At 39.5% G+C, this 14396-nt stretch overlaps 2 protein-coding genes across 2 annotated transcripts in view; one reads left to right on the top strand and one right to left on the bottom strand.

Moving 5' to 3' along the window:
- The window catches only part of jak1 (Janus kinase 1), a 38166-nt gene extending 32679 nt beyond the window's left edge, over positions 1 to 5487 (top strand). The window contains exons 21-25 of the mRNA XM_061034958.1: positions 728 to 852; positions 1010 to 1182; positions 1912 to 2029; positions 2504 to 2614; positions 3028 to 5487. Coding sequence (XP_060890941.1) covers positions 728 to 852; positions 1010 to 1182; positions 1912 to 2029; positions 2504 to 2614; positions 3028 to 3147 — 647 coding nt within the window. The 3' untranslated portion in view covers positions 3148 to 5487. The remainder of the gene's footprint in view (positions 1 to 727; positions 853 to 1009; positions 1183 to 1911; positions 2030 to 2503; positions 2615 to 3027) is intronic.
- Positions 5488 to 11192: 5705 nt separating this feature from the next.
- The window catches only part of raver2 (ribonucleoprotein, PTB-binding 2), a 103658-nt gene continuing 100454 nt past the window's right edge, over positions 11193 to 14396 (bottom strand). Inside the window, exon 16 of the mRNA XM_061034959.1 lies at positions 11193 to 14388. Within this exon, the coding sequence (XP_060890942.1) occupies positions 14248 to 14388 (141 nt within the window). The 3' untranslated portion in view covers positions 11193 to 14247. The remainder of the gene's footprint in view (positions 14389 to 14396) is intronic.

The following is a 14396-nucleotide window of genomic DNA, read 5'->3' as shown; positions in this document are numbered from 1 at the left end:
ACTTTTGTGATGATCTGCTGGTTTTGGTAACCTCAGCATCGTTAACAAAAACAGGCTGGGAAATACTGTTAAACTTTGCCGAAAGATAGTTGGAGTTGACTTGAATGATCTCGGCCATGTTTTTCAAGTAAGAGCCACTGGAAAGGCAAAGGCCATCTTGGAAGACCCTCAGCACCCCCTGCATGCAGAGTTTAGACTTCTGCCGACAGGGCGGAGGTTCGTTTATGTAAGGAGGTCGAAATCAAATAGATACCTGAGGTTGTTTGTTCCATCAGCTGTTGGGTTTTTAAATAAGCTGTAGGCACTTTTACTATGGACTGTTGGTCCTTTGTCCCTTATCTCACTCACATCCATCATGGTGATATCCATGGTAGTTATGTTTTATATGTATGTATTTATGTCATTGTGCTGTTTTTTATGGATGTATTGACTGTATGGACCTCTGATGTAAAACAAATTGCCCCTCGGGGACAATAAAGATTTTCCAAATCCAAATCCAAAACACACAAAAACACAAACACACACACACACACACACACACACACACGCATACACACACAAACAAACATGCACACACACACACAACGATTTTAGAACAATTTTACATGTTTGGAAAATAATTCCACCAATATAACTGTTAATTGAATCGTTCATGAGGTTCAAACTTGCTGAGTAAGAACATCGATCAGCTGTTTTCAAAAGTGTTTCTGTGTAAATCTGTTTGTAGGGGGTCAGGCCATTAAGCTGATCATGCAGTACGTTCCACTGGGCAGTTTGAAGGACTACCTGCCCCGAAATAGGAACAAGACCAACCTCAACACCCTGCTCAGCTACTCCATCCAGATATGCGAGGTAACCCCGTTTTCTTTTTAGGAAGGCGTGGAGTGTTTTTGAACCATGATGTATCATATGTGGTTTCTGATTATGAGATCGTGTTTTCTGCATCTGGCTGCATTTTAATTACTCTGAACCGGTTAAGACAATGTCCTTGCTTTTGTTTATTTTTTAGGGAATGGCCTATCTGGGATCTAAAAATTACATTCACAGGGACCTGGCCGCCCGAAATGTGCTGGTGGAGAACGAGAGCACGGTGAAGATCGGAGATTTCGGCCTCACCAAGAGCATCAAGGAGAACGAGGGCTATTACACGGTCAAGGATGAAAACGACAGCCCTGTTTTCTGGTGAGTCGAGAGGGGAAGAAGGAGAGAAGATTAGAGTCGGATACAGCCTGAAATGTTCCCCTCTCAAACCTGAACGTGATAGCCGGAATCTTATTAACAGAGAAATGTTTTACAGATAGGACAGAATAAAAAGAGGAGACATTACTGTTCTTTCTATGTGCTGTACTTCACAAGTGATAACATAAATAAACAGCCAGCCAAACTCCTTTTCAAGAGCCAGGAAGTGAGCGTGCTTGCTGCTTTAATTACTTCTTAAAAGTAGACAAGATGACAATGAATCGGAGTGAAACTAGAAAAGAAAATACAAGCTGCATTTAGTAGTTGGCTATGAAACAATAGTAGAGTGTAAATTTAAAGAGAGAAAAAGAAAGAACAAGTACAGAGCAGTCAGTGTCACACCAGATATTAACACAAGGTTGCTCCCAACATGTTGAACTTTAATCATTTAGTAAAGCTTTAACTATTATAAAGAAAATGTAAAGCATCAGCTGTTGGAAGGCTTGAAGTTGTGAATATATTAAAAAAAAATCAACATTTCTTGAGCCTGTTTTGACTCTTTAATAAAATAAAAGTGAAAAAAACATACCGTCAAATATGTTGCGTAAGACGCAGACTTAAAACCTATTTATTTATCTAAAAAGTGGGCGTTGTCCTTTTTTTACTAGTGCGACCATTAGAAGTCAAAATGGACACGGATTTCTAATGTCACTGTGTTGTGTGTATTTCCAGGTATGCTCCTGAGTGTCTGAGTCTCTGCAAGTTCTACCTGGCTTCGGACGTTTGGTCCTTTGGCGTCACCATGTACGAGCTCATCACATACTGCGACTCGTCCAAGAGCCCCATGTCGGTCAGTGAGCTTTCGACAACCCCCTTCTAATCCCTTTTAGAGAAGCTTGGTTAACGAGTCCACATTCATTACATTTCCAGGCTGACAGTGAAGCAGAAAGAAGGAAGTGAATTCACACACAGCCACACACAGACATTTGTATGTAGCAGATGGTGTTGGTCTTCAGCCAGAGTGGCAGATGACAGACTTCACCAGAAGCTGTGTCCAAACTAAAACCTGTGCCAACACTCAAAGCTTAGTCTATCATGAAGCTCTGTTCATTGACATCAGACTGTTATCCTGATTGACCTGTAACTAATACTGGAAGGAAATGAGTCATCTAAACTCGCACAGGTTGAACGAATATCAAAAAGGCTGTGTGTTCAAAGCTCTCTCTGGAGTTATATTATCATGTGTCACATCTGAGCCAGCATTGAACGGTGTGTTTGTTTGTCTTCTTTTTATTCTGAATTGTCTTTGTCTTCGCCCGCGCAGCTCTTCATCGGCATGATCGGTAAAACTCAAGGTCAGATGACGGTCCTCCGCTTGGTGAATCTGTTGGCAGATGGGAGGAGGTTGCCTCGTCCTGATGGCTGCCCGGAGACGGTAAGCATTTCTCTTTTTCTTACCAACAAACACAAAAAAAGTTTGATTATGGTCTTAGCACAACTCAGCTGCTCTGTGACTTTGTGGTCCCACTTAAGAGTTTCAGGCTCTGGTAACACACGGAGCACCTAAAGGAGATCGTCAGCTGCACCTTAGTAAAACATCTCCTGCAGAAGCAGCTCGTTGTGTTCAGAGAAACAATATGTGAAACTGTTTTACTTGGTGAATCAAATTGCAATCGCACAACCAGTCACAGTAATTGCAATTAGATATTTTTTCTAAAACTAAGATACAAAACCACTTCTTTAGATTCTTCCTACCACGGACAAAGACTGAGGAAGCTGTCACATGTTAGCTCTTTGTCACGTGTTATGTTGTCTGCCTGAAGTCTTAACACCCGTTCTGCTCATCAGGTGTACGAGCTGATGCGCAAGTGCTGGGAGCAAACGCCTGAGCAGAGGATCACCTTTGAGCGCCTGATAAAGGAGCTGAAAAACCTGCTGCAGAAGGACCAGCCGCAGAATGACTTTTAAGATGCAGCAGCTGTGGCTCCCGGGAGTGACGCTGACTTTGTTTTTGGGGGTCAGATGTGAACGGAGACAGCTGTCCTTGGATCAGCATCTGCTTGTGAGAGACAGTCGTGAAGGATCAGCACTGCTCCTTCATACACGCATAACAGCCTTCCACATCTTTTCTAGAGACTTTTCTTTCTAATCAACCATCGTTCAAAGGCTTTATATGTGATTTTTCACACTTAAATATAATATAAATCAAGTATCTCCTCTGAAAATAACTCTGTGAGTCATGACTGTCTACAATGGGTGTAACACCCGAGTCCCACTGTCTGTGATGTTTTCAGAGTTTTCAGAGTCCTATCTTCACTTTGTTTACATCGCCGGGACGGTCGGCTGACTCCTCCCCTCACATATAAAAGTTGTTTAATTGAGGGACTAGAGAAAAGAAGAATAACATACTGTACTCACTGCTTAACTGTGTTTCTAGATCACGCTCATTTCAGGTAAATTTACATGCAGTGTGAAGATACGAGCATAATAAAGATCGCTAGCATTAGCATGCTAACACAACAATGCAGCGCGAGTTGTTTTGGTTTCATGCTGGTGCTCAAGGGCGACATCTGCTGGATCAACAAATCACATATAAAGCCTTTAAGTCTGCCATATATTTTTTTTACATGTTTTTATTTCATGCTCTCATATTTGTTATTTCATACTGATGTTTCCTAATTAGAGGGGAGGGGGGGGTGGCTAATGTTAAAGCATTAGACCGGGCTTAATAATCTCCAATCTTACCAAGAACCTCCAAATGTATCTCATGGATGTAAGAGTCTGCGTTAGAAGAAACTTGTGTGGCCCTGTCATGTGCTGAGCTCTGAATGGCCTTACGAGTGTGTGGACAGGTGGAAGAGAGAGAGGAACTCTTTGACGCTCACTTTCTCACAAAGAGAAAGTTAAGTGGCGTTTGTTCTTTAGGTCGATCACAGATGAAGTTCCTGAGGGTTTAAAAAAGGATGAAGAAAATGGGTCAGGCGTCGACACGGACGCTGACGTCTGGAATCTTTCTCTTCTCCGTTTGGAATTCTTTGAGTGAGAGAGTGAGCCGTGGAGTAATTCGATTTTCTGTCTGCGATGTGCAGATGTCAGTGAGCAACGTTCCTTTCATTGATGAGAAATATTGTATTTCTTTTTTTTTTTTAAAAACCATAACATTGATTGTTTTAAGCTTCTCACTTGAGAGGATCATCTGAGTTTCTTTTTTTAGATTGTTGTTTTAACTTGACGCCTTATTTAAAGACCTCCTCATTGAAGTTTGAGAGTCTTTCTAAAGGCATGTTTTTTTATTTTCAGACAACACAGATTTATCGACAATGTGAACTTTTTCTTCAGCATGGTTTTGTGTAAAAAAAAATCCTGATTCTAAGAAAAAACAGACACCATCATCTGCACCAGAACAGGAAATCCTGTGGATCATTGCTCTCTCATCATCTTTGTTTTCATGCTCTGTAAATCAGCCGGTGAATCACTTAAGAAACAATATTTTGGCATCATGTTAAATCTCAATCTCAATCTCCAGATTCTCGAGATTGAGATTGGCAAGATTTCCCCGATTGGGTCGACCTGTTTGCGTCTGATGTTTTCTGCCTACATACACAGCACTTGTTAAGAGAGAGAAGTACCTGTTGGAGACACTTGGGGGCAGCACCACCTCACGTTTCTCCCTGACTCGAGTGTTTTTTTTTTAACATACTTTCACATGTTGATATACTAAACATAACATTGCAAAAAAAAAAAAAAAAAAGAGCGCCTTGTCATATTTGAAGATTGTTTTTTTGAAAGACTTTAAATAGTAAGAATTGTTTGAAGTGAAACAGACGAATCAGTGAAACATGGCATTTTCTTTTACTGTGCATTTTATTTGTATCATTTTTAATCCAACAGAATAACTATAAAAGTGTATTTTATCTGTGTGTATGTTGAAAGGTTTGAGCAGAGGGTTTTTTCTGTTTTGAATCCATCAGCAGCTGTGAGCCGTAGTGTGTGTCTGTGTGTGTGTGTAAAGTCACGCTCAGTCACTATGTTATCAAGACTTCAGCAATGGTCAGTTCTTTTTAATGTTTAACTGTATGGCTTTAACTGTGAAAAGAAAAAAAAGACTTGTCAGGAGGACACAATTGCGCTTCAGTCCACATTTTATTTAGGAATGTAAAAGACAATTCCTTCTGCTCAAAATAAGAGAAAAGAAATATATACTGTATATATATATTTTTCAAAATAAAATAAGATGAAAGACTCCTGGAAGTTAAAAGTATCCATAAAAACACAATGAAAAAATAAATAAAATCAATGTTTGTGTTCTGTCTGCGTCAGTCCAAATGCATGACATCATGAACTACTGAAAACAGTTTTGATATATTACAGTTTTAAGTATGCATGCTCAAATGTGCTGCAGGAATACCTTCTTCACATTAAAACGATAGCAATGATATAAAACTTAGCAAAAATCTACAGTTTATTCCAGTTCCCAAAAAAAAATCCACAATAAAATTTACAAAGCAAGAAGCACGGCAAATCTAGATGAACCTACAATCATTGAAACATGTCGGAGAAATCTGAAATAGAGTATTGCAAAGCTTTGTGATAGACACACACACACACACACACACACACACACATTCACTGTTGCAAAGTTTAGCTTCACCACTGACCTCGAGTCATTTGCAGTTTACATACTCAATGAACTGGAGCTGTGAGTGGGCTCTGTTTACACAAGAATACAAATCAATCTCGATATGATTCTGGAGTTTTTTTGCAGATGAGGTTTCCTATTCTCATGTCAAGTGACACTGAAGCAAAACTACTGAAGCCCAAAGTGGACGTGCATCCATACGTTTGATTTGCTTTTTTTTTTTCTTGAGCTCTCGAATGATTTATTTTACAAAAGCACTAAACAAACATTTGCTTAACCTCCCTCATTAGAGTGGGCAGTGGCAGCATGTAGTCATGGTCTGGTCTCTCACAGTGACCAAACCAAAAATGTAGGAAAGTTGAAATCTTGAGAAAACTACAGGAAGTGTCATGTTCTCAGAGGAAATGGAGTAAATAAAATATAAGGATGCATGTTTGCTTAGTGCTTCCATAAAAACCACATTTAAAAAAAAAAGAGCTGCTGCTGCTGCGGCATACACACAAACAGAATCTATCCTGAACTATCCGATGTGTAACCTGCAGCCGGGTCTCTTACAGGTTGAACTCATCAACATTGTACTAAATAAAAGCATCCTTCCTCTTTTTGTTAATAAGCAGGCTTTTCTTGTGCTGTGTAAACTTTGTGTACAATCATGAAGGGCGTCACATCTGAGTGGCAGAGAGAGGCACGACGAGGAGAGAGAAAGTTTTTCTGAAAGTGCATCTACTCCAGAAAACATTCTGCTATAAATAAAAGATAGGTTTTTCTTCCACCAGTATACATTTATATGTATGATATATATAATGTATTACCATTCTCACACTGTGGTGGGCAGGTTTCTAGATGATATTGGCTAATTTCCAGAATTATACATCCATCATTTTAAAGAAAGGCAACATTAAGAGCTTTAAAGTGAACTAATTTACCATCCACTTCTTAGTATTAAAGTGAAGTGAATTACACTGTGAGGGCGAGAAACTTCAGACTTTGGGGCTATGAGCAAAAGTGGAGGTTAAACGTTCATTAATGTAAGTGTTGCTGAATGAATCACATTTTTTGTTTCAATTTAAATGTTATTGAAACATTTTGAAAATGTGAGTTCACAACAAGATATAAAATAAAGGAGCATTCTTTAGAAAAAAAAAATCCTTTAATCATCAGTAATGTTAACTAAGAACTACACTTCCCAGCTGTCGTATATTGTAAGCATTTTCCATTCAAAGTGTGTCTTCAGTGGGAAGTGAACGAGCTTTAGGATGAACACAACAGACAGGTGGAGGAAGCCATGAACGGAAGTGGAACAAAAACTTTGAAATGTGTCCGTTAGATGTGACTGGTGCCGGTCAAGTGGAGTTATATCGTTCACAAGGGTGCAACGTCAGCACATCCCAGGATTGACAGGTTTGGAGGCCGGGTGCAATCTGTCCCACAGTACAGACGAGGAAGAAATGGTCTATGAGAGTCCGACTCAGAGAAAACACTTTTGAGTGTGCTGGAGTGTGTGACAGCTCTACAGGTGTGTCCTAACTATCACTCTCCACTGAGCGAGAAGACACAAGAGGAGAAAGCAGAACAAAGTCCCTGCAGGCTCAGCGGCTGAACGGCTGAACGGCTGAACGGCTGAAGGCGACTGGAGTTGTTTTTCTATCCATCCGTCTCTCTCTCTTTCTTTCACCATCCTTCTCCTAACCCCTGTTACCTGCCGAGTCAAGAGCACTTTTCTTTCTTTGTATGAACTCACAAACTGAGAGTTCATACAATTACTGATCCAAAACCCTCGCACAGAAAACACGAGTTCAACTCCTCATCTGTAATTCAGTCACATTATGCAAGATCAGGAACAAGGAATCCAGAGACAGTGGTTCCAGTGAAAGCTCGACAAATAGAAGCTTTAACCAATCTGCATGTAAAGACATAGATTTGGTACAGATAGATTGGTTGTGTTTTTTAGCATGTACAGTAGTTAATCCTACATGTATGTATACTGACAATAAATGTTTGGCGCATAGTGTCTCCTTTTACCAAAAACAAAAATGCTCTGCAAGCTATCACCAAATCCCCTGTTCTTAGCCTCATTTTGGTGGAAAATCAACAGACAGATTTACATTTTTTCTTGCAGAAAACAAATATTGGGTGGTTTTTTTCAACCAGTCGTTCACAGTGTTCCTTCAAAAAAAAACTCCACTATACCAGGGTGCATGAACAGTAAGTAAGAACTCTTACAGCCTCTAGAAAACAACTAGAAAAAGTCACCGCTGCAGGCAGCAAGGAAAAAGGACAGCATGCACATTATTGGCTGTCGTAGATGTCTCCAAGTTAGAAAGGTATACAACAGCTATAAATGAGAAATAATCAACAGACTTCAGGCAGTGTAATCACCAAAACACGAAATGTCAACAACCTCAAGGCCTTAAGATAACCACATCTTTCTGTATAGTTGCTATGGCAACACAAAAAGCGATATGAGAAATGTCAGAAATCCCACTCTAACCCAAACCAGATCAACTTCAGACCAAATATCAGATTCTTTGCTTCAATATTTACAGACCAAAACCGTAAAGCTTGTTGTTAAAAGTCTTTATATGTGATTTTTCACACTTAAATATATAAATCAAGTATATCCTCTGAAAATAACTCTGTGAGTCATGACTGTCTACAATGGGTGTAACACCCGAGTCCCACTGTCTGTGATGTTTTCAGAGTTTTCAGAGTCCTATCTTCACTTTGTTTACATCGCCCGGACGGCTGGCTGACTCCTCCCCTCGAGTATAAAAGTTGTTTAATTGAGGGACTAGAGAAAAGAAGAATAACATACTGTACTCACTGCTTAACTGTGTTTCTAGATCACGCTCATTTCAGGTAAATTTACATGCAGTGTGAAGATACGAGCAGAATAAAGATCGCTAGCATTAGCATGCTAACACAACAATGCACCGCGAGTCGTTTTGGTTTCATGCTGGTGCTCAAGGGCGACATCTGCTGGATCAAAAAAATCACATATAAAGCCTTTAAAGAGCCTCAATCTGGTGCAAACGCAGCAAAGTGAACACTGCAGAGCTTTAGGTCGTCAGCAATACGACTGCATCACCTGGTCAGTTTATGAAAACAGGTTCCAGGATCGACGAGGACAGAAAATCTCTCCTTCATAGTTGTAGATCATTTTTCAAGATGGCTTTCTACAGCATATAGTTTTATCTTCTTTTTTTAAAATTGGACTTTCCTCTTTTTTTTTTGTATCGTTTAACTTGATTTCAACATTTCGAGCATATTTCTGCTCGTGAAAATCCTTTGGGCTGCTGCAATGTGTTTTACCTTTTTCAGTCGCTGTAGTTTTTTTTAACTGAACAGTCAAAAAAAAAAAAAAAAAAACATGTTCCGAGACCTTCACAAAAAGCAGGTACAGTGAGTCCAACTCTACAGATCATCTTGAGGTCTCAAAGCTTCAGTTACACTCTTCATTTCTTTCTCAAACAATCTGCACCCTGCTGTCCTGATTCTCTACTTGTTCTTATTTTAGCTCAAACTGATTTCTTCCTCAATATTTATATCGGCACACACGCTGACAACTCCTTAGTGTATATGCATGGCTTTAGAGGAAGTGAGACAAACTGCAGAGAAAAAGCTGACAGTACATTTGGAGCATCACTACAACAATTCAGACCTGACACCTGAATACATTATGGCAGACAGTCGGACCAGAAATCAGACAGACGGGAAGAGAGACATGCAGGCAGACAGAGCTGTCTAAAGTCTGCTGCCTCAGCACTTCACATCTACAAACCCTGAACACAAACCAACACACATTTAAAGAGAGAGGTGGAGGTGAGAGTAACGACCTGTCAGAAAGAGAGCGTCCAGCTGGCTTCTTTATACATCCACTCACACCAACAAGAAAATCAAACCGGAGCAAAGCCATGAGCAGACCCGACAGCCGAGCAGTTCAGAGGAACTCATCAACACACCATGTTCCACAGGGCAGGGGTCCAGGTTTCTGAAAAATTACTCTATGGGGGGGAAATAGAAGTAAGGGGCTCTGTTTATTCCCAACTTTTCAAGTTTCTAAGAAATGAACTGATTTAATGAAAAACAGAATTAAATGAATGAATACAAAAATGTTGTCAGTTCCATTTAACGTTTAGAAATATTTCATGACTTTGTGTTTTTTCTTTGGTGCGTTAAAGCTGATCGGATTCTTACAGGCCGGCAAAAAGCTCGTTAAAAGAGAATCACACTGGTGGCGCAGTGGTTAGTGCGTGCGCCCCACGTACGGAGGCTATAGTCCTCCAAGCGGGCGGCCCAGGTTCAAATGTCATTCCCCACTCTCTCTCTCTCTCCCTGATTTCTGACTCTATCCACTGTACTATCTCTCCATTAAAGGCCCAAAAAAAAGAGAATCACAAAAATGAAAGCATTAAAGTCGATGAGCTCAGCCACCAGACGACACGTCTAAAATCACAAGGGAAACTAAGACACCCAACAAAGACATGAGCTGCAACAGTGTGAGGAAAGTCAGTAACATGAGAAGGAATGGAAAATAGAAGATGTGATGAAGCCATCTGGTCTTCATGAGAGCAACTCAGATACCTAGAAGTTGAATATTTACAGATACAGAGAAGCCCTCGGATACTGCTACAGAAAAAAATAAACATATCATTGATAGAGAACAATGTAAGCCTGCATTATTACTATACATTACATCTCTACATAACATATCGGTGTATCTTTAACCAGTTGATTTTTTGAGGGTATAAGTAGTAATGTTTGAGACTGACACATTGATTGGCTCACTAAGCTCATAGACTCATTTGAAGTTGTGATACTTTCAGTCTCAGTGTCAGTATCAGCTCTAGAGGGGAGAGTATAACGCGTCTTGTCTGTGTCATGCAAAGAGTTAAGTTTTAAGGTTTTGGTACCAGAGGGGAAAGTGGGACACCACCAACGGTCTGAATCTATATTCTACCTTTTTACACTTTTGATCAAAGGTTACAGCACAGCCTTATGAAAAGAAGTGATTCTTTGTTCATGTGTCCTCACAGGTCGATGATGATCATAAATAAGAACCGGGCAGACAGAAAGAAAGCCGTTGAATGTGAACGATCATTATGCTAAACATGTGCAGCATATAGAGAGGCGTTCAATGACACAAAGACAATGAGCTTATTCTTCCTTCTTCCTGTACAAACACTGAGCAGAATCCTTTATTGCATTGAAGCGCTGTAGGCTGTTTATTCATGCATGCTTTTTTTTTAATGTGTTGCGATGAGCGTTAAGATGTAAAGGGAAACATGTGACACTTTGAAACACATCACTGAGAGCAGACACACAAACGAATGGAAAACACAAAAGGTGTGTGTTTTAGTGACAATACAAAGAATTCAGCAACAATTATTGCCCTTAGTTTCATTTTTATTAGTACTTAATAAGCATACAGATACTCTCGGCTCATCTGTTATTGTGTCTGCGTTATGTTTCTTTCTTTGCCCAGGACGAGCTGTGTGTGTGTGTGTGTGTGTGTGTGTGTGTGTGTGTCATCTGATATCACCTGCATTTGCGTTTCACAGTGTGTGAGCATGGTATTTCTACTCGGGGTATATATCGTGAGCAAACACACGTACAAATAGTAAAAAAAAAAAAACTATTTTACCAAGTGTTTGAGCCACAATGTAAGAGTATATAACGCTGCGTGAAAGGCAAAAAAACATTTACACCATTTTTTTTTACATTCATCTTTCTACAGTAGAAGAAGGAGCCGGAGTTATTATTGCCTGTTCCTTTTAAGACAAGAGACGTCCCCTCATGTCCAAGCTGTGGTTTCAAAATAACAAGCCCCCCCCCTTTTGTGATCAACATCAAAACACATCTCTTTGACATGAAGTATAGTTCAGTTCACAGCCTTTTGCTCTATAAGCTAGATTTTAAAAAACAATAACAGAACAACGAGTAAAGAAATCGTTCCACTGTTCTTTTGTAAAAGCAGCTTTTTCAAAAAAAAAAAAAAAAAAAAAAATCAGCTCTGCAAAAGATTTCAAACGATAAGTCGCCTTTTCCCACAGCGGCAACTTCAAAAAAAAAAAAAAAAGAAAAGACGGTGTGATAATTCTCTCAGCACCGTCGAAAAACACACACACGTTCTTTTATTGTGAAAATCGTACAGCCCCTCACCCGATAAAGACGGTGTCCTGATTTCATACCGTAAAGAAGATGCTCAGTTTGCACATATTACACTCATTTTTTTGCACAGTTTACATTTTCTATTTACACTCTACTGCCTTCAAATTGCCTTATTTTCTTGTATATTTGTATATATTATTATTGTTTTTATTATTATTATTATTATTTTTTTATTTGGCTATGTTTAATTTGAATATGTTATTGTTGGCATTCATTGAAAGAATTTCATTGTACAGGGAAACATGTTTCCTACTGTGCACATGACAGTAAACATTTTGAATCTTGTATGCAGCTGAGCGTCCGTTTGTCGAGCACGAGTCAATCAACAACTCCTTCAGTTCTCTTTGATTGAGTAAGAGGAAGTCAAATGTCTCTGATTGCAGCTTTTATAAAAGTGAACATGTTCAGTCTTCTTTGCTCCTCGGTCAGAGGAAATGCATTGATTTCAGGATTTAGACTAAAGCAGACTTTTGCATGTGATCAGTGATCGACTGTTGTTTCTAGTTTCTGTCATTTTACAGACCAAAACAATTGAAATCAAAATCCAGGATCATTCAAGGATTATATCGATTCTACACTAAGATTCATGGTGTACATTATTTTGAAGTAAGAATGCAAAAAGGGACAAAAAGTTTGAATTGTTTTTATGATTAAATAAATGCAATGTGCAAACTCAAGTAGACTTTAAAATAACTTTAAAGTCTCTCTAAACTTTTCAGAGAAATGTTCCTGGAGTAAAGTAACAAAGTTTTCTAAAAAAAGAACTACAAGAACAGTCTTCATTCCCCTCACAATGAAACTGACATCATGTTTACTGTCTGATACTAAACACTCAGAGTATCAGCTTCTTCTCAGTATGTAGTATGAATCCAGGACACCGTCACACAGTCTGAAACCTTAACGCTCTAATGGCAGCTGGAAATGGAAGTAGAGCCTCTTTCTTCTTCTCCTCACAATCACAACAGCTCTTTCCCCCCCACACACACACGCACACACACACGCACACACACAAAAAAAAACACACTCTCTGGTGTTAAATTGAAGAGAAGAAGAAAAAGAAGAGAAAGCACTGGGCCCCAGTATTTGGCTTCAATGTTCAAAAACCAAAGCAAGAAAAAAAAAATACATTAAAGTCAACACAATCTGCTTCAATACTTAGAAATGTCTTGAATTGCGTTGGAATATTATTATTATTATTATTATTATTCATATATTATCTTACAAATATATATAACAGTTTCGATTGACAAAAGAAGTAGACACTTAATCGACGTTCTCCTTTCATTCACGTCGAGCAACACGCTCACACTCGAGCTCTGAAACGTCCGTTATATATACGATATTGTCTGTTACGCATGGCTTTATATATTCTGTATTACACACACTGTATTTACAGCAGCCTTTGATTTTTCCTCCTTCACAAAGGTCCATTCGTTAAGGGAAGCTATTGTTAGTCACCACAATAAAGGGCTTTGATTGGTTCAGGCCCTTTTTTTTTTTTTTTTGTTTTTCCTGATGTGCTCCCAAACCAATGGGAGTGAAATGGCTGACACTTCCTACAGTGAAAAAAAAGAAAGCAAATAAACACGCATTAAAACACACGCTAACACACACGCACTCTTAATTCTCTGCGGGGGAGGTACAAAAGAGGAACCTGGGGCAATAAAAGGAAAAGAGAGAGAAGACACTGAAGCGGGAACAAACAGATTTCAGTTTGGACTGACTAATAAAAGCAACAACAAAAGACACATTTTGTCTTTTTTCCAAAGGAGACAGACCTGAGTAAGACAGGTCCTATAGACAGGCTGAGCAGGCGGACACACAGGTCGCCTGACTGCAAATACAAAAGCAGCTTATACGCACAGATGCAGTATATTGAAGTTTACATTGTGATATAAAACATGTACAAGATCATTTAGGTTAAGTACAGTCGACACACTGAGAAACAACAGTTTAAGTTTAAAGAGTTTAAGGCTTGAACAGGACAAAAGCAACACCGTGTTTGTGTGTGTGTGTGTGTGTGTGTGTGTGTGTGTGTGTGTGCGTCAGTGTGTGTGTGTGTAAATAAGTGCCAGAATCAAAGAGCACTATGGCTTACTTTCACTTGAGCCATTTGCATTCCCCACTTCTAATAAACTCATTACCTACTGTAGGGATGCAAAAATTGGCCACCTCAGAAAGGCCACTAGAGGGAGCTGTGACATCCAGCAGACGCTCCCCTCTATAAGTGTTAAGCTTTAAAGTAGGTTTGGTTGGTACTAGAGCCTCTTCCTCTTGAAGTAGTCGGCGTACTGGCCTCCCAGGCCCTGGGAGTGCTGCCCGATGTAGGCACCGTCTGATGATGTCACTTCCTGCACTGCCAGCTGAGGGTACTCTCTCTTATGGCCCCTCGTCTGGTTCTGAAAAG

This window comes from Labrus mixtus, chromosome 3, assembly GCF_963584025.1.
Source record: "Labrus mixtus chromosome 3, fLabMix1.1, whole genome shotgun sequence".
NCBI lineage: Eukaryota > Metazoa > Chordata > Actinopteri > Labriformes > Labridae > Labrus > Labrus mixtus.
Note: the sequence above shows the minus strand (reverse complement) of the source record. Positions and strands in the feature narration are given on the sequence as shown.